Source organism: Miniopterus schreibersii, assembly GCF_964146895.1.
Source record: "Miniopterus schreibersii genome assembly, chromosome: 1".
Taxonomy (NCBI): Eukaryota; Metazoa; Chordata; class Mammalia; order Chiroptera; family Miniopteridae; genus Miniopterus; species Miniopterus schreibersii.
In genome coordinates, this window is record NC_138101.1 from 89955841 (window position 1) to 89977096 (window position 21256).

The 21256-nt window shown below is 39.5% G+C and overlaps 1 protein-coding gene across 7 annotated transcripts in view; it reads right to left on the reverse strand.

Moving 5' to 3' along the window:
* NMT2 (N-myristoyltransferase 2) overlaps positions 1-21256 on the reverse strand; it is a 64050-nt gene that overhangs the window by 15532 nt on the left and 27262 nt on the right. For 4 of the 7 annotated variants that reach the window (XR_014000021.1, XM_081154276.1, XM_081154275.1 and 1 more), the window contains exons 2-9: positions 20880-21015; positions 16726-16870; positions 13160-13278; positions 12972-13063; positions 12732-12848; positions 11442-11612; positions 10145-10253; positions 4196-4366 (exon numbers count right to left, since the gene is read on the reverse strand). Coding sequence is in view for 5 of the 7 variants with exons in the window: in XM_081154276.1 (XP_081010402.1) it covers positions 4196-4366; positions 10145-10253; positions 11442-11612; positions 12732-12848; positions 12972-13063; positions 13160-13278; positions 16726-16870; positions 20880-21015 (1060 nt within the window). In the remaining 2 variants the exon portion in view is untranslated. Of the gene's footprint in view, positions 1-4195; positions 4367-10144; positions 10254-11441; positions 11613-12731; positions 12849-12971; positions 13064-13159; positions 13279-16725; positions 16871-20449; positions 20493-20879; positions 21016-21256 lie in introns of all 7 variants that reach the window. The other 3 variants (XR_014000022.1, XM_081154278.1, XM_081154277.1) reach the window with 1 other exon arrangement.

The window sequence follows — 21256 nt, forward strand, 5'->3', positions numbered from 1 at the left end:
GAAGGAGGGAGGGAGGGAGGGAGGGAGGGAGGATGAACAATGACGTGAGACAGAAATATCATTTGGTTGCCTCCCATATATGCCCCCACCGGGGATAAAAACCCACAAGCTAGGTATGTGCCCTGACCAGGAATCGAACCCACAACACGTTTGGTGTATGAGATGATGCTCCAACCAACTGAGCAACCCAGCTAGGGTAACCTATAGATTTAATATAATTCTCATCAAAATCTCAGCTAGGTATTTTGTAGACAAAGACAAACTTATTCTAAAATTTATATGGAAAGGCAAAGCAAATAAATTAACTGAAACAATCTCAACAAAGAAGAGTAAAGTAAGAGAAATCACTCTACCCATTTTCAACACATATCATAGAGCTTTAATAATCAACACAGTGTGGTACTGGTGGAGGAACAGACACAGAGGTCAATGGAACAGAACAGAGAACCCAGAAATAGACCGCAATACAGAGCATTCAATTTCAACATACAGAAAACCTTTTACAAACTGAGAGGATTACAGTCAGAAGAAAAATAGGCAAAGTTTATTACTTATTTCATATAAGAAATAAAAATGGCGCCCTAGCAGTGGTTAGAGCATCGGCCTGGGGACTGAGAAGTCTCTCGCTGGATTCTGGGCAAGGGTACATCAGTCGAAGGCTCGATCCTGGTCTGGGCTTGCGAGGGAGGCAACCAATCAATGTGTCTCTTTCACATCAATGTTTCTCTCTCTCTCTCTTCCCCCCTCCTCCCTTAAAAGCAATGGAAAAAATACCCTCAGGTGAGGGTTAAAAAAATAAATAAAATGGCTAACGTTTATTATAAGATGTTCAAATTCAACATATAAATTAAAACAAGATATCATTTGATACCCACTAGACTGGTCTACATTTAAAATCTGATAATATCCTCAAATGTTAGTGAGGATGTGAGGAAACAGGACTTTTCATGCACTGCTAAGAGATATTTGGAAATCTCTAGTAAAGTTAAAGATGTTTGTGACCCTTAGACTCAGCATTTCTACTTCTAAGTATATATGCTAGGGAAGCAGCTCTCAAAATGTGGTCTGTGAACCCCTGCTGGTACCTGAGCCCCTTTCATAAGTCTGAGGTGAAAACCATTTCCATAAGAGCACTAAGAAGTTATCTGCCTTGTCCACCATGTGGGCATCTGCACTGAGAGTGCAGAAGCGACAGTGGGTACAACTGCTGGTGCCTCAGCACAAAACAAAGCAGTGGCACCAAACCACACCAGTGGTCACTCTATTCATCATCACCACACCATCACAGTTAAAAACAGGTTTCACGTAAGTATGCCCTTGATTAAGAATTAATTTTAACTCTCAACCCTTAACTCATTTTTTAAATCCTGTGTATGAAGCAGTCTGCTGCAGAATGAAACACAAAGACTGTCTCAAGAAGCCCTCAGGTAACTGAGTTGTGTGCTGAACTAGCCACTTTTTTCATGGAACACCACTTTAAAGTAGGACTGGCAAACTGGTCATTCAGACTTGGGTATCTGACACATCCTGAACATCAATGATGTGAGCCTATCCCTTCAAGGAAAAAACTGGCAGGATTCATTGCCAATGATAACATTTAAGATAACATTTAAGCTTTCAGGTGCAAGTTAAAGTTTGGAAAAACCAGTATCCTCAACCAAGAGCTATATTTTATACTTTTCTGATGATGACAAAGTTTGTAATATCAATGATTGTGATTTTCTTATATTATATAATGAAACATCAATATTTGGAAGATCTATGTAACTCAGTGAACTAATATTTTCCAAATGATTGATAATATGTTGCAAACTCACTGGTAAAAGAATCATTCAAAAAACAAGACAGAGCCCTGGCTAGTGTTGCTCAGTGGTTAGAGTTCAGCCCAAGAACTGAAGGGTCATGGGTTCAATTCCCGGTAAAGGGCACGCACCTCGGTTGCAGGTTGGATTCCCCACCCCAGTTGGGGCATGTGTGGGAGGCAACCAGTCGATGTGTTTCTCTCACATTGATGTGTCTATGTCTGTCTGTCTGTCTCTCTCTCTCTCTCTCCCCTTCTCCCTTCCACTCTTAAAAAATCAATGGAAAAAATATCCTTGGGTGAGGATTATGTTATTAACAAAAGCCAAGACAGACCAATGGATTTTAATCTAACAGTATTAAAAGTTCATTAATATGATTTCAGATACATAATATCCACAATTATCTGAAAAGACTATTAAAATACTCATTCTTTTCCATATCTCCAATACTCTGTGTGAAGGATTTTTTCCATATACTTCAACCGAAACAATGTCACAATAAATCTGAATGCAGAAGATGTGAGAACCCAGTTGTCTTCTATTAAGTCAGACATTTAAGAGACTTGCAAAAATATAAAACATATCATTCTTTTCTCTAATTTTGTTTCTTTGGAAAAGTTGTTTTTTATAAAAAATATGTCATTTAGGTAAAATGTAATGGGTTTACAATTGTTATATGGTTATTAAATACATATATTTTCCAATTATTTCTTCTTTTTCTTTTTTTAACTGAGATATAATTGACATAACATTATATTAGTTTCATGTGAACAATAAGATTTGATATATGTATATATTGTGAAATGATCACAATAAGTCTACTTAACATCCTTTATCTCATATTTACAAGTTTTTATTTCTTGTAACGAGAACTTCTAAGATCTCTCTCAGCAACTTTCAAATATACAATACAGTATTATTAACTATAGTCACCATGCTGTACATTACATCCTCATGATTCACTTATTTTATAACTGGAAGTTTATACCTCTAACTGCTTTAGCCCATTTCGTCCTCCAATCATCCCCCTTCCCACCTCTGACAGCCACCAATCTGTTATCTGTATCTATGGGACTGTTCTTGTTTTTAAAAGATTCTGCATATAAGTGAGATTATATGGTATTGGGCTTTGTCTGACCTAAAAAATATTGTAAAATTTGTTTTAATTTTGAATACAGTAAATATCTGTAGATATAATCCACAAAAATAAAAAGGTCTATGGGGTCCTCAATAATTTATTTTTAAAATTTTTTTAAAAATATGTCTTTATTGATTTCAGAGAGAGGAAGGGTGAGAGAGAGAGACAGAAACATCCATGATGAGAGAGTCACTGATCGGTTGCCTCCTGCAGGCCCCCTGCTGGGGATAGCGCCCGCAACCCAGGCATGTGCCCTGATGGGGAATTTAACCTTGATCTCCTGGATCATAGGTCAATGCTCAACTGCTGAGCCACACCAGCCAGGCAATAATTCTTAAAAGAGCGAAGGAGTCCTAATATAAAAAACTTTTGAGAACTGCTGCCCTGGAGAAACTTACACAAGTGTATAAAGATTTGTACACAGAGATATCCACTCCAGCACTGTTTTAGAAATCAAAGTTAAAAACAAAGACTGCTCAACTACTTTTCAGAAATGTACTCTGAATTCACTCTGTCTGCTCCCACCAACACTGCCCTAATTTGGCCATAATTTTGCATCCAGACAATGCCTGACAATGCTGAAAATACACTTCCAGCTCAATTCTCATGACTAAATAGTGAATGGACCTCTACAGTACCTTCTAACTGACCTCCTCGCTCCTTTCTCTCCTCCAGGTACTTACAAGTTTAAATCCCAACTTCTCAACCCCACCTCACTTCAACTAAAAGAGCTTCTAAGTGAAACAGCATTTGTACAACAAATTCTAAGCTTTTGAAAAAATGGTTTAAAAATCACTATGTTAAACTCATCTAACGAATAATCAGAAAATCTAAACTGGTACTTTTCCTTCCTTCCTCTGAACAAGGAGGGTTAAGTGGCTGAATCTCAACCAAAGGCAGTTCAGTTCCAGTTGTACAAAACCAAAGGCATATTAAACTTTGGAATGTATCTACTTCAAAGGAAGTCATCCAAATGGGCTTTTTTGCAAAACGAGAAAAGCAATTAGTAACACAGGTAGCAACAGAAAAGTATAGTGATTTCTCATTCACAAGTAGTAAAAAGTGTGTTTTTATCCAGGAGTGGAAACTGAAAGAAGAAAACCTGGTTCTAACAGGGTGAACAGAAATCTGGTATAGAAGCGGTAAGTCATGGAGGAAGAGGAAAGAGATGGCACTGTATGATCTTTCTGGAAAACAGACTCAGTGGCACAGTATTTTCATACTTCTCTAAAATATCGTATCACCTTATCTTTACCTCCACTACAAATGTGTCAATAATGTGCTCCTGGGGGAGGAACCAGTGGGCTACTTCCTCTTCATCCATCACCGGGGCGAGATGAAACTGCTTCAGGTAACTGTTGGTTAATTCACGAACTGCTTTGATATCTTTTGGTTCCATTGGTCTCAAGCCTGAAGTCTTTGTCACCTTGTTAGAGTAAAAACAAAACAAAATGGGAAGTTTAAATACAGAGGGGTAAAAAGTACTTTGCACTAAAGTGTGGTCTGCACACCAGCTGTATCAGCGTCACAGGGAAGCATGTTAGAACTGCAGAATCTTAGCCACTCCAGCCCTCTGACTTACCAAGTCAGAATCTACAACTTAGCAAGATTCTCTGGTGATTCATATACACACTAAACTTTGAGAAGCACTGAGTAAGAATATATGGTAGACAATGTGTTGTATCTTCTCTCTGTGTGCCAGGTCTTTGGTCAATATTGCCCATGACCCAGACAAAATCAAAGGAATACTCCAAGTTGATGCATATGCCAATGCTAAGAATTTTAACACCCTACACCACAGGGCAGAGCAACCTTAACATGTGTTCTGGAGTATTGTGCTTTAAAACTGCCTTGTCTGACCTTCTGAACACACAGCTGAAAAGAGTTGAGAAAAGGGTGTATTTTGTTCTCATGAGCAGCAAAAATGAAATCATATGTATCCGAATGGGAAGGCAAGTGTTTTAATAGCCAAGATTTTTCTAAAGGCAAATAAATGTCTGGCTGCCAAGCACTGGCCCTGGCATCTCATGCCGTCTTTTGATTAATGGTGATCAGAACAGGCATTTGAATCCATTCTTCCAAAGAGTCACAATTTTTCCATTAGGTCATAGGAATAAACCTAAAGGTCAGGACATTTGGATTTGTTCAACTTCCTGTCCCAAAAGAGCTCAATATATCACTTAGCTCTCTAGGAACTGTCATGACACCAGGACACTTGTGCCTGGAAGTCAGAAAACCCACTCCATTTGCCAGTTTGTACAAACAAAACACTAAACAGTTATAAATGCAGTTTCATTTTTGCAGTTAACTTGATTTTTTTTCCTTGAAGAAATAGTGGATACATTTAAGCAATAACTTGTATTGCTACTTTACCTTTTCTGACTTAATTAATTCTAAATATATTAAAATTAAAAGCTGCCTCTAAAATTAGATCGGTAGTACGGCAGAAGCCCAAGGTGGAAAATAGGTTTTCACCTGCGTGTGGCTCTGCTTGATGCTAGTAGCTGTGTTCAGGTTTCTAAGGTTCTGTGACAAAGAATGCCAATTGATTATTGATTAGTGGGGGAAGGAGATGGCAGATGCATTTCTTGCATTTATAGACCCAATAATTCTTCACTGAGTATTTACTATGTACGACTCAGCTGTGATTTGTGTAATCTATAAAGACATAGTAATGCAGCTAAAATAGTTTAATAGTAAAAATTGAGAGAATTTAAGTCCTTAACATTTAATAGAGAAGTTGTACTTATAGCTTTTGTGAATCTCAAAGCCAAAGGACCAGAAATCTCCAGGTCCTGGTTTCCATCCTAGGCTAACACTTCAGGCAAGCAGGGCAGTAACAGTTCTGGATATGTGCTTGAATGAATTCCTATATTTTATATCACAATCATTTATAAGGTGAAGTGAAGGCTACAGATATGGGAAAAAAGTCACTGTCGGCTATGAAAAGATGACACTTCTGTGGCCTGGCATTTATATGCAAGCCAGGCGTGAAATTACATTTTTCTTTTGTTTCCCCTGAGCCAATTTTAGCATTGGTAGCATTTTTAAACTGCAATTCATGGGAAGAGGGAACCTATGTGTTTCCAAATACTATTAAATGTAACAAATATATATTTCTAAATGCTAGTCAGAGGAGCAAAACCATTACAGGATGCAAACTGCAGTCATTAAAAAAGATTATTTTCTGCTATGAGGACGACCTTGGAATTTTTTCTCAATATTAGATGTTTTTCTTTTGTTACTGGTTCAGTAACAATCAACAATATCAAGCAATAGATTAATCAATGAAAGCAAAAGGACATATGATATGTTAATAGAAAATATTCAGAAATGAAGAAAAGGCTTGCCAACTCCTTTCTAAAGCAAAATATTCTTCTGCAGCACAGTTCTCATGCATTCAATATTCACACTGCAAAATCGCCAAAATCAACATCCTGAAAGCAGCTGTCAGCCTCCCCTTCATGCTCTGAAAGATTATTGAGTACTCCCACAGAGCTTTGCTAATGTGGTATATCCATCCATATTTGTCATGTTAGAAGTTAAATTTGAAGTTTTAAAACAAAAGAATATATAAGCACACATTTCATATAGCCTCTGGAAGACTTCATAGTACACTTGTAAAATAATGAAAGTAAAAAATGCAAATTATGTTTTAGTATTATTATAAAAAAGTTTTGGCTTCATGGACCCCCTGAAAGGGTCTCAGGGAATTCGAGAGGCCCTGGGTTGCACTGTGAGAGCTGCTACCTCAAGTCTCTGAAGGTCAGAAAATTAAGTATTAGAATGTAGATGAGGAACGCTCAGTGAAGCAGTATGTCTGGGCAAAGAGACAGGAGAGAGTATATAAACTTAGCAATTTATAAGCACTTCGAGTTTTCACAGAAGCAGTAAAGCAGAACAGAACAGACTATGTCAGCTATAAAAAATATAAGGTCCTAGAAAATGGGGCGGGGGGGGGCGTATTTACTTTTGCTGACCAACAATGGCTTGTGTATCTCAGGGCCTAAACTTGCTTCTTTATGACATTATGAAGACACATACTCTTCAAAAAATTCTAGAGAAGCATGAAATAAATTTTAAAATATAAAATAGAAACACTCGAATTATAGCTGTTGTCTTCAGGAAGAGATGTGAAGAACATAAAGCTTAGATAAAAATGGTAACTTTGGCATAATCTGCAAGAGTGAAGTGGTAATGTTTTCTGAGTGTTTAATAAAAAGCAAAAAATATTTTCCAGTAACTGAGAAAATCTTAAATTTCATAAGCAAACTCTATATCTCAACTGGAATTACTTTCCCAAGGCCCAACTACTGTGCATTACTCATTGGACTCTATGTATACTGAAGTGTGTGTAACATCTGCTTATAAGGGCATAAGGGAAGAAGGCTCAGAGTTGATGAAAAAGCAGCAGTAGTGTTGTTATGTCAAACTATGTGGCATGAATATTTTAGAGTCAAGATTCCAGAGTAGAGATGTAAGCAATGATTATGGTTATTTATGTGATTTAAAAAAGGAGCAGTAGAACACTAAACACTAAAAAAAATCGTCTACTGCTAATCAATCTAGAACATCTCATGCATCTTCGCACGTCTTCACAAGCGTGTCCTTGCAACACAGCAGAAACACTGGGGGATTGATCTGACTCCTGCTCTTTATCTGATTCAAAAAAGATCTGACCCAAAAAATCCAACTTTGTTTGGAAATGCTCAACACCAAATTAAAAACAAACCAATGTTTAGAGGGTAGAGAAACTGATTACTCTTGAAAAAACCTTAGTATTTTCAGTAGCAGTAACTAATGGCATAGGCTCCTGGGTAGTTCTGTACTGACTTTAAACCTCTGGGCAAATGAGTGGTGTTTCCAATGTCCTCTTCTGCGAAATGGGGAAAGTGACCTGCCTACCTATGCTTGTTATGAATAATAAATGAGACTACACATGCACAATGTCTAGAATGATGCTGGCCATAATGAATGTCAACTCATATTCAGAAGTCCACGAGAAAGATACAGAGCAGCACCATAAGCAGGAACAGTAATAATGAATCAGAAAATAAGACATACACAGAGCAAAAGATGCATTCAATGAGGTTCTTCTTTTAGACTTAATGATACAAATCTGCTCTTAAATGATGTGACTTCTATTGGTGGTAGCATCCATCTGGAGAGGAGGTGGCGGTCTGGTGCATGCTACATTGTCCAGCTTCTAACTCAAGAGACTGCTGTTGACAACTTCCAATTTTCCAATATCTGTACTTTTATCTCTTCTCTTTTTTTTCATTTATTTACTCTTTATCTTTTTTCCCTTCTCTATGACTGGAACATGCTAGTGAGAGCTGTTTGGACTTTGACAATTGTCCTTTCCTGTTTTAACCTATGCTCTAATGACTGCACAGTAAGACACCTGGTGGGACTGAGTCATGATGCCCCCACAAGAGGTGTGTTAGAGTCAATGGCAGAAACTAAGGGATCTAACAGGCAAAACAAGGAAACCTGTTCCTTCCTCCCCAGGTTGAGTGCACCCTCCTTCATGTCACCGCGGTTTTTCTTTCCATCTGCTCTGATCTACGTTGCCCCTGCCTCCTTGGCCACACAGAGAGGCAGTGAGCTCGTTAGTTTGAGTCCCCACTTCTGTAACAACAGCTAAGACAGAGGGAAGAACATGCCTTCAGATCCTCCTGCCAGGCTGCAAAGCCCAACTGGCCAAAAGACAAAAGGAACTGGAGTGTGCTGTCCCCAAAACGGCCACAGGTGAGGTCCTCACCATATTCAAGAGGAACATGCTACATTCTACATGACGCCCTCAACCAAGGTAAAAAATTGACTAAACTACTTTGTAAATACCCCTAAAATAGAATAACTCTGAAGAAATCAAAACTTCAAACAGAAGATCCCATCTGTGCAGATGGATTCTAGGATGGCCTCCTGGTGTTCACATCCTTGTGATCCACTCCTCTCAAGCATGGGCAGGCTCTATGACTCGTGTCTAACCAGTGAAATATGGCAATGGTGACCGGATGTCACTTTTGTGAACTGGGAGTAAGGTTCTACCATCCATCTGCTCGGAGAGTCTCTCTATGGACTGTCCGCACAGGCTCTGATGAAGCAGCTGCCATGTTGTAAGCTGCCCTGTGGAGAATCCTGTGCAGTAAAGAACTGAGGGGGACTTGGGGTGACAGCCAGCAAGGAACTGAGGCCCTCCATCCACCCGCCCGCAAGGAACTCAAGCCTGACAATGCCCATGGGAGCTTGGAAGTGGATCCATCCCTGCCAAGTTTCCAGGTGAGGCCTGGATGACACCTTGATGGCAGCTTCATGAGAGATCCTGAAGCAGAGGCCTCAGCTAGCTGGGCCTTCATTCCTGACCCACAGAACCTGGGAGACAGTAAATGTGTTGTTTTAAGTTGCTACATTTGTAGTCATTTGCTACACAGCAATATATAATGAATACACCATCCAAGTCAAGACTGGTAAGCACATTTAAATTTTTACAATAGAATATTACTCAGCAATAAAAAAGAATGAAATCTTGCCATTTGCAACAACATGGATGGACCAAGAGAGTATTATGGTAAGTGAAATAGAGAAAGACAATTACTGTATGATTTCACTTATATGTGGAATCTAAAAAAACAACAAAAACAAAGAAAACAAAACAGACCCAGAGATATAGAAATAAGCTGATGGTTGCCAAAGGGGAGGGTGTTGAGGAATGGGTGAAATAAAAATTTTTTAAAAATAAAAACAAATACATTTCCCCCTATTAATATAGAGCAATTTTTCATATTGGGAATTTGCTAGCTTAAAAATAATTTATTAAGACATTATTTCTTCTTCCAGGTCTCTCCTCTAAACCTTATACCTTAGTTCCACTGAGTTAAGATTTCATCAGAAGCCTGAAACTCTTCCCTCTTACTTAACAGGCCACAAATACTCAAAATCTCAAAACTTACATGTCCTGACTTCAATCTCATCCAACAACAAACTGAAGAACTTAAAAAGACTTAAAAAAACAAACAAACTGGTATTTCCAAATGAAATCCCTTTCTTTTCCTAGCCCCTGAGTTCTATGCAGACCTTTTAGCTACCTATTCATATCCTCAGATATGTAAGCCAGTTTTTAAGACTCCTGCAAATAATTATTTTCTACATTAAAAGCTTCAGTAGTTACAGTCTTGAAAAACTGCAAATCGTTTTTACTTACATCTGGAAGTCTGTACAGCTTCATTGTTCTCTGTAAAGTCATATTTCTACTCAAGTGAGAAAATTTCACTTCTACCAATTTTCTGGGGTTTAGTGATCGATGCCAGTATCTGGAATACAATAAAGGTTTGAAAATCGGACTGATTTCTAGCTCTCCAAGTTTTTACTCTGTCTCAGCTCAGCTGTGGTAGAACATCTAATGAATACTTATGTTGTGTCTGGTACAATGCTGGATGCTGGCCCTCTTCCAATGCAATTACTTTATCAGTCATTTTTTACCTCTAAAATATGTCCTGCATTCCTAGTTATGTTCCTTTGTAGTTTGTGATCTTTCATCTCTTTCAGTATAGGGGTATCTTAAAATTGTAAAAGTCATATTAATAGCTACCAGTTTGCAAGTGTTTAATAACCATCACTGATTCTACAGAATGCAAACCAAAGAGTTTAAAACCCTGAAAATATCCCCCCTAAATTAGTAGAGCCTTCATATTTATATAACAAACACCAAAGAAAACATTTTTTTTCCTTTTCTTTTTAAAATTGATTTTAGAGAGAGAGGAAAGGAGAGAGAGAAACACTGATCAGTTGCCTCCCATATGCACCCTGACCAGGGACTGAACCCACAACCCGGACATGGGACCTGACAGGGAATTGAACCTTGATCTCCTGGATCATAGGTTGATGCTCAACCGTTGGGCCACGCCAGCTGGGCAATAAAGACATATTTTTTAAAAAAAATAGTGGAGGGAGAGAAACTCTGATTCTTCACAGATGAGTCAAGTCACAATCTGATATACAATTTTCTTCCTGGATTAACCTCTGAAAGCTTGATAAGAGCAGATGGAGTCATAAAAACAGAGCTTAAGCCTCTTCTTCTTAGTAAACAGATACGTCTGGGCTTTTAAACTGATGTTTACCAAGCTTTTGGAACAGCGCTGCAGAGCACGGTATAAGACAATGTTAGAGGAGGAAAGAAAATGGTACCACCTGGGTATTTCCACATCACGATGCCCTGAGTTTCCCCAAAGTAGAGACACCACTAGTCTTTCACATGGAAGAGACACTGAAATACAGCTCCAGATCACTGGCATACAAGTGGCTGTATGGTAACTGGGAAGAAGACTGGGCTCAGGGGTTCTTGTTTCTGTCTCCATCTTTGCTACCAACCAACCACATGATCACAGGTAAGTCAAAAGCCGTCTGAGCAACACATGAGGAGAATAACACTTCTAGCAGCAGAGCAGGGAGATTCAATGCTCAGGTTCAGGTAAGATGCAAGGTAAGGGTGTCGCCATTACCTGCATGTGGCCACTGGCTTAGGAAGAACCACGCCAGCGGTATAAACGGCCTGGAAAATCCCTTCCAGGTTCACTCTTCTGGTTATTTCTCTAATTAACACTGGGGCTACCCGTTTTGATCTCAATTTCTTATGAACACAAAGGAAGTTGATTTCGACCATCTTCTTCACACTAAGAAACAAAGAGGCAAAAATCAGAAAACATTTTTAAAAATGAAAACATTTTTAAAAATAAGACACCTATAAAATTTCAAAGAACAAAAAATGGAAAGACCTCCATAAATATAATATTAAAGAAAAATAATCTTTCCTCTAGACATTTCACAAGTTCAGATCAATACACTATTTCCCATACACCCCTACCAAAATTATAACTCTAGACCATGGAGATAGATGCAAACCCCTTATTCTAAATAAATTTTAAGACTTTAGTAATAAGTTTTCTGTTTAGAAATGGACCCGAGGTGCCTCAGTTTCTCTATGTGTTTTTCCTGTAATGTATACAGTTATGGCAATAACTGGGTCACTCTCACGCAGAATCTGACAAGATATCGCTCTGGATATAATGCAGTCCCCAGGACTCCTGAGAAGTGCCTCGACCAGACCAGACCTGGTGCTGCTCTGAGCTACAATCAACCTAGAGCTTCAAAGCCAGTTCCCTGCTCTGGTTGCAGGTATGCAGGCGTTTCATTCAGCATGCAATATTCCTTGGTAACAAACATTTTCCAGCAGTAAATAACCCACTATATTGAAAGGTAAACAGGCCTATTATGCATTAGATCTTTCACTTTTACAGCTTTGACTTTCTAGACTGAAGACCCAGAGCAAAAATGCAACACTTATCCTATGAAATAGACGGAGTTTTAAAAATCTCTCCTAAAACTTTCTAAAGTAATTTCCCCCAGAAACATTTCTGAAATACCTATTTAGAGCTTTGCTTATTCAGCTATAGACATACATACATGTATATGTACATACATATATGTACACAATACACAAAACATATCCGTGCATGCATGTATGAGACCGAGAGGTAGAGGGAGATAAAGAGTTGTCCCTTTTTGTTGTTCACAGATCAATGTTTCAAAAAATTAAGAGACTTTATTTTTCAGAGCAGTATTAAGTTCACAGCAAAACTGAGCAGAATGTACAGTTTCATATACGCCTGCCCCCACACACTACCTGCCCTCTATCCACAGCCTCCATTAAGTCACTTTTAAAAGCCTCTTATAATTGCAATTCTTGAAAAAGCAACACATCAAAACTGGCATGGGCAAGCTTTAATATGTACCTGTCGTATATCCGGATGTTTGCTGGGATGGCACTTATGAACCCTACCAGTTTTTTGTTTGAAGACACTCTAACTCCACAGTGCCACTGAAGAAGCCAGCCTGGGGGACGCAGAGCCCTGAAGTCAACGTAGGCAAGGAAAACACGCCAGTTAGTGTCTAAGAATACAGGGCCAGACAGAGGCGCGCTAGCCCACCGCCCCGCCTCGGCCCGCCCGGCCCGGGAGACCAGCGAGGCTCACCACAGCAGGAACGCGGGCGAGTAGTCAAACCGGAACATGTTGTCGTCGTCCTCTACGTAATTCTCGTTTAACAAGGTGTACAACTCCTTGAGCTACAAGACCAAACAGGTGTCGTGTCTATGGTGCTCAGAGCCCACTCAGGAGCAATCCACGTGAACACAGGTGTTGAATTTAAGAGTTTTACTCACCACTTCAGCATTACCCAAATCTAAAGTGTCCCACATAAAACCCTGTGGCAAGGAATATGGTTCTTGACGCACGTTGTCTTTATCTGCTTCAATTGCACCATGGGATGTTATCACTTCATCTGGAGAGGGAGAGAAAGTAAGAGAAAAAGAGGGAATATTCAATTACAAAGCATTCCAATCACCCAAAATGGTCCGTTACATAAAATAAAATCATATAATTGGGTTTAATATAATCATTAATACACTATTATTTCAGCCACCTCTAGAATGAAGAAGGGCAGCTAGGCAGGGGTGGAGAGTAACTGCTATTTCACTACTGAAAGGAGAAGTCCTCTGTCAGGCAATGGCCATGTGTACAATGAAATGTGGTGATTTTTCAGTCTCAACCCCAAGATTATAGATTAATTGTACAGCACCATGGGAGACAACGGAGGTTGATGACAGACTTACAGATGTTCCCTTTTTATCATGCGCTTCAACTAACCTGGGGGTGGGAGTGTGGTGGGGTGGGGGGAGAAGAGCTACAGAGACCTCTGACTCCTGATAAAAATCTAAAATTAATTTCAGAACTGTTTATGTCTCTCCACCTGGATTGCTAGCAGTGCACTTCAAGTCATAAATGTCTCTAGCAATTTCCATAAAGGTCTTTTCCAGTTTCTTCTCTGCAGTTTCCCAATGTGGCTAGGATAAAACCCAGACTCCTGACCATGCCACTGTCTGCCTGGCCACCCTGGGCACATCCTCCCAGCCCAGCTCCCCAGGCTTAGCCACACTGACCGCCCTCATGCTGGCTACAGCTCAGAGCCCTCGCAAGGCCCTACTCATGCTCTTCATGGGGCTGGCCACTTGAGTTTTTTCAGATATAAGTTTACACATAGCTTCCTCATGGCCTCTCCCCCTGACTAAAGCTTGTTCCTACCTGGAGTATATCCTCTCTTCCAACCCCCACCTGGCCACCACTTATCCTATTTTCATGCCACTATTTCCCCAGTATGTACCCCAGTGCCTGGCATTTAATATCAGACAACAAATATCTGCTAAATATAATTAAAGCCATAATAAAAGAAGGAAATCATGCCATTTGGACAACATGGATGGACCTTGAAGGCATTATGCTAAGTAAAAAAGGTCAGACAGAGAAAGACAAATACCATATGATTTCACTTATATATGGAATCTTAAAAATAAAAAGAACTCAGATACAGAAAACAGATTGGTGGTTGTCAGAGGCAGGAGGTGGAGGGTGTGGAAGTGGGTCAAAAGGTACAAACTTCCAGTTATTATCTAGATAAGTCCTGTAATGTATAGCATGGTGACTATAATTAATAATACTGTATTGCATATTTGAAAGTGTGCCAAGAGAATAAATCTTAAAATTTCCCATTACAAAAAAATTCTGTAACTATGTGTGGTGATGGATGTCAACTAGACTTATGATGGTGATCATTTTGCAATACAGACATGTATTGAATCATTATGACATATACATGAAACTAGTATAATGTTGTATATCAATCATACCTCAATTAAACAAACAGATAGATAAATAAAACCAGGAAGGGGGGAACCCTAGTATCTGCTGATTACAAATGACCCTCAGGTACAGGTTCCTGCCATCACAGACCTTTTGACAGGTGGAAGCCACAGGGTTTGTACCAGCTCAAAGGGGTTTCCTTTTCCCTTCTTTCTAAACCCTGACTTTGTTCCATTCATCTTACCTCCAGTCCACCAGCTCATCTCCAAAAGGATACCTTAGGCTTCCTCAAGTCAGCCCAAGTGACCAGATTCCCAGTTGCTCCCTCAGAGTTCCTGTCAGACCCTTGCTTAGGAGTTGCTATCCACACACCATCAAGGGACCATCCCATTCAAGCAGCTGCAAACAGCTGGCTGTGTTTAGACTGAACTGGGACATAGCTCTGGAAAGGATTGGAGAGGCACTGTCTCCTGACTTTCACATGTTCTCCCCTACCTCAGGCTCCCTCTTCAGTACCAGGGGTTTCAGGAACTAGAGAATCCTGCAAGAATTTAGGGGAAAGGCCAAAATGTGATGAGTGCCTGGGCTATCTTCCCAAAGAGGTGTGCTAGAGTTAGGTGCCCTGGAGGTGGCTTTCTTCTTCCCATGGCAATGACCTAAAAGCACCAACAGCTTGCCAAGCAGTGTTCAGCTAAACCAACACATTCAGATCAATGAAATACACCCTTTTAGCTAATGGTCACTCAATTCAACATCATTCAAAAGCCTGTAAATTCACTCTAAAGCAGGGGTGGGAACCTTTTATCTGCCAAAGGCATTTGGATATTTATAACATCATTCGAGGGCCATACAAAATTATCAAACTTAAAAGTTAGCATGAAAAAAAGCTCCTAGATTTATTGAATTTCAAGTCATGTCTGTGGTTGCTTTGGCAGGGCCACACCAAATTATTTCCCGAGCCATATATGGCCTATAGGCCAGACTTTCCCCACCCCTGCTCTAGAGAGCCTTCCTCCACCACCATACACACTTCTGGAGCCTAAAAGAAAAGGTAGGGAGGAAAATTTCTTCCTTCTTTCTCTCACACTCTGGAACTGGTGCCTGTTAAGCTGCTTGAGGGGGCTGTGGGTGGGAGCCAAATGGTAGCTTCAAAAAAGTTTGAAAACCATTATTTAAAGGCACAGAGACAGATTGTTCCCTGATTTATATGTGATAAAACTGATTATTTGTACATAACTGGGCTATTAAGAGTTTTGGATGGCAATTAATCCTTTATATTACACAGATTCTGAAACCCGAGCAAACAAGAAAGAAAAACGTAGAAATAATAATATAATAATCTATCGTCATTTAAACATAAAACAAAGCAGCAGGTTTGGTTTGTAATACATTTATAAACATTCATACGGCATTTATATCATCCTCTTGTTTTGCATAATGTGAAAGAGAAACAATTAAATGGTGTTTATGGAAATTTAAGTAGCAAAAGCCTAAGTGAAATGTCATGGAGCAGGCAAAGCACTGAGGGAAGAGGCCTGTTATAAAGGTTCTTACATGACCCAAAGCCCTTACGAAGTCCTTCGAGAGGTGTCCCAATTCCCTCATTATACTGCAGTATCATTGCATTGGGTACAATCAACACCACTGGTGAGTGTTCAGAACCTTATTGTTCAACAGCGCAAAATTTTCCATTTCAGTAAGATTTACTATGTCAAATTTTCTGTTTTTTGGAATAACTGAGATGTGAGACTGCTAAAAATGTATGTATAGAAAAAACAGCTCCATGCAGCTCAGAACCAAAAAATAGGGGCGGGGGGAGACTCCCTCTTTCATAGGTATTTTTAATATGCTAATGGTTCAAGTGTGGTAAAATTGGACTTTTTATAGGGATAGAGATTAGACTAAAATTGTTGTTATTGAAAGCTAATGTCACTTACCCAATATATATTTTTTAAGAAGTATTGCTTTTGTGTAAATTTCTAACCTGTGGTATGAAACAAGTTATGAAGTAAAGCCTCTTTTGTGTTTTTTGTTTGTTGTTAACCCAGTTTTGTTCGGGGGGGGGGGGGGCAAAAAAAGCAGAAAAGCTTACTTAGCTTGGGTACTGGCTGTGTGTCCCAAAACTGGTATCTGTGCTTGGCAGCCTCACCGATGTTCCTGGCAGGGCCCTGGCACGCCGATAACAGCTCCATTGCTCTCTGGATGTCCTGCAACTTCTGCACCGGAATGGCAGGATTCTGCAACAGCAAAGACACACAGACACAGACTATAAGGAAGCTGCTGCCACTCTAAAACGCAGGGCAGAGACACGTGCATCTGCCTCGGAGACTACAACACCGAAAAATGAACAGTCCTCCTCTAAACCTGGTCAGGGTCTTAGGTCCATGTATGCTAACATATTAAAATACAAGCAAACATATTATGTTAAAGATAATCATAGCTCTACAGTTTTACTGGGGCTCTGATAGTTTGGGAAATCGAAAGTAAATCACACTACCCTCCATTTTAGTTTCCCGCCCATCTGCAAATGGTCTTGACCATTACTATCTGAGAGGAGCAGCAAAAAGGAGTGACATGCAATGTGTGCATTACTGTCATGGCAGCCAGTCAGCCACTAGCCTTGGTTTCACTGTTAGGGTTAATGCTCTGCAACAGCAATGTGGGGACAAAGGAAATAACTTCTAGGATGGAAACTAGGCAGACAAGGGAAATTTTAGTTCATTAAGAAGAAAAAGAAGAAAGAAATCTGAGTTTACTACTGAGCTGGGAAGGAAGTGAATCAGGAAAGGAACCCTCTAAGGATGCCTTCCTCCTGGACCATACCCTCCCCTAACTCTAATTCCCCTCCAGAAACAAAGCTTCCAACAAGGACCAGCAGTTTCCTCTAAGAATTCAAGTCATGGACAATCCTAGCCCATTCTCCCCAACCCAAGTACTCAAAACTAAACTCCTTTTTTAAGTAAAACATATTCTCAGTCTATAAAATTGACAATACCTTTAAATTCTAAAGTTCCTTCCTCAAAGCCAATATTTCTGTCATCTGAAGATTCCCCAGCTCTTTTTTGGAAAATCCCTCAAATAATGTCATACTGCATGGAAAATGAAACTATTCTGGAAATGAGAGTACAAATAGTATGTAGAACTGAATATGGATATTTTTTCAATATGCAAAATTATTGATTAGTTTTAGAATTCTGATACTATCCAAAGAATGCTTGCTCTCCACTGCAGTTCAGAAGTGGTTAGAAAGAATTTCAGAGCCCTTAGGTTTCCTGTATGTCAACACACCAAGGAAAGGGACCACTGACCCTCAATGGTTTATAAACAGCAGCTCTGAACTTCTGCTCAACTTTGACCCTCATGTGTGTGGTCTGGAACAATTCCTTTAACTTTGAAATTTAACAGGCAAATCTTTTTACTTCTTTGACCAGGTACAAAACGGGGTTTATTTAATACAGACTGTCCTGTGGTTGCTTTCTTCATTGGGTTCCCTTAAGATGCATGCCACTAAAATGATTCAAGGAAACAAAGTGCTGGAATCTAACCAGAGGTGAGTTAAAGTCTTAACATCTCCCCTTGAAAGCATAACACCATCACCCAGGACTGTCATGAGTTTTGGAAGCTCTTTATCTTATATTTTTTATTAAAGTCTAAATCATAAGGGACATATCTCAATTACACATACTAATTTAACAAAATACTTCTGCTGTTCTAAAAAGGCTAAATATCTCATTTGCATCTCTTCTGACCTGCCAACATAAAAGTAGCTGTGAAATTTACATCCAATTGACCCCCAACAATACAACCTGTTAGGAGACCTATGCCTCAAATATGAACTAAGAACACAGCATATTCCAGCTAAGAACGCTTGAACATGCATCCCTTTTATCTTCAAAAAAGCAAAGCAGAACCCACTCTTACAGAATACACCTACAGTGTTTGCACTGAATTTGTCATGGTAATTCTTCTTCCTTGATATGAGTCAAATCCCCTAACACTAATGTAGCAACCTCAAACTATTTAGTAACAAACATGAGTTGGCATCCTTGTGCCAAAGGAACCAGTGATATCCCAATTCCCTGAAGAGGCACTCAGAGTGCTATCTACTCAGCCAAATTAGCCTCCACGGGTTGACCAGTAGTGCTTACATGAAATCACCACTTATGAATTTGTATCCCATTGGGATTAATTTATATCCCAATAGAATATGATTAATTTCAATGCTTTCTTAAAGTAGATTCAAGTAAACACAATTTTCAAATTCATAGTGACAAAACAGTAAAAAACTCAGCTATGATAAATTCTTAAGCCTGTCCATCCACCTTCAATAGCAGCACCACCTGGGGAGGAATGAATGAGTGTTAGGGAAGGGGAGAATATATACCAACCCGCATTAGCTTGCCACTATATGGCAAGAGTCAGGCAAGCCTCTTTTCCTCCATATCTGCTCCTGTGATATAAGTACATCAACCATTCTCTTTACCAACTATTTTCCAAATTTAATACTTTGGAAGTCTACAAGAATTCAGACAGATATTTCATTCTGGTTCTTGAGTGTACACCAGATTATTCTCTAACCAGAGTCTACTATAACTTACGATGTTATCTAGAGCTGGCATCAGCTTAAAAGAAATGAACCTAAGGTTTTAAAAAATGCTATGGAGAATAGAGCCCACATTAAAATAATTTGAACTTATTCTTAATTTTAAAAAGAATTTTTCTACCCTATAATGCTAACACTTCCTCCAGCCTTGACTAGCTCTAGTTTCTTATAAGTGACCAGAAACAGGGGGAGGGCTCAAAATCACTAGGGTACAGAGATGGTGGAAGCTGATGGTGTGACAGAAGCAATAGGAAATGGTCACAACTGCAAATATGTGATGCCGCATTTATCTGATAAAGCAATGTTTAGAAACGAGAAAAAAAAAATCTTGCAAGCCTATGGTGTACCTTATATGAGTTACCTTGGAAATTATGTCCGGTGGATAGAATATTTATTACCTGAGAACCAAGGTGAAAAGCTAGGGAGGAGGACTCCATTTTCTTCTTACCCCACAAAGGCAGTCAGGGGGGAATTGGGGCAAATAATTTTCCTTCTCAGTGATTCCTGGTCCTTAAGTGTAAAACAGGCAACAACAACAAAACTACCTGCAAGATTCATTTCATGTAATGTAACGCAAACTGTACAAGAAAAAAAATTTTAACCCGACGAAACTTGCATAATGGTTATAACTGCCATGTAGACAGAGTGCTTTATAATATAAAAACCATTTAATAAAAATGATCTAATTGTAACCTCATAGCAACCCTGTAAGTTGGGAAGAAGTCATTGTCCCCATTTTGCAGATGAGGAAATGGACTTAAGGAGGGGCAGAACCCTGTGCAAAGGCCAAGCTCGAGAGCCGCAGGCCAGGAATGAGCCCGGGTTCCCCATCCCACCTCCTGAGCCTTTCCCATTACACACACTACAAGCATCAAAATAACTCCATTTCATTATATTTCCAATTCTACCTCTTTTCTCTGTGAGTTTCTTCCATCAAGAAGGCTCTGTGCTTCTCTGGGCCCAACACACAAGGCCTGTGTTCACAGCTAGGGTGACTGGGATTGGCCCTACAGAAAGGGGCACCTGCCATCTGCACCACCGGATATACCAATCTGCCAACACAGTGCCTAGCCAGATAACTTAGATAACTTCTGGTTTGGTGTAAATGGGTGTTTCTTCAGGGGAAACATTAGAAGCTATTTCCCACCCTTGGCAATGGAATTAAGAATGGCCACTGAAGACTGGTCTGATTCAAAGTCAACGTAAGACTTACCCGTGGCTGCTCCCGCTGAAATCTGCTGCCAGATGGTGTTGTGCTATTCAGATAATTAGACAGACACCCAGAAAAATTAAAATGTGAATATCTTCTGAACTAATAGTCATCAAATATTAAGTGTAACTTAAAAAAACATACAACCTAATAGCTCACATTGAGACTCTGTTCTATGGTTACAATCTATATACCAATTTGCTGAGAAATATGCAGGCGGTATCCTAGTACCCACAAAAGCACAGTATGTCCCTCTTTGCTATCTGGGTGCTGACATCAGATTTAAGAAGGCTGTGAGTACCCTCTGGTTACTATCAGTACAGTCACAACAAAACCCTAACTACACCTCTGATCCAACAGGGTGCTGAGCTGCACAGACCTGCTCTCACATGCTTGAGCAACCACACAGATTAAAATAAAACAAGACTCTCACTTTTGAAGGCTGCTGAATCTTAATCTCCTGGGAATCAGATGCAGAGTCTGACTTGGTGCCTCCGGAATTTGGCTTCTCCTTTTTTCTCTTCTGTTTCTTCTTTTTCTTTTTGGCACCCAAGTCCCCTCTGGGACTTCTGTTAGGAAATTCACAGAGGGTAAAACAACAACAAATCATTATATAAAATTAATCATTTAGAACAACACAAGTCATACACAGGAAAAAACTATGTTAGGGTCTATGATATTGTGATTTATAAGAAACACACACACACACACACACACACACACATATATGTATTTTGATCATACAGATGACCAAATATATATTTCTCATATACATATGGTTTTTGTTGATGGTTCCTGGCTCACAGCTCC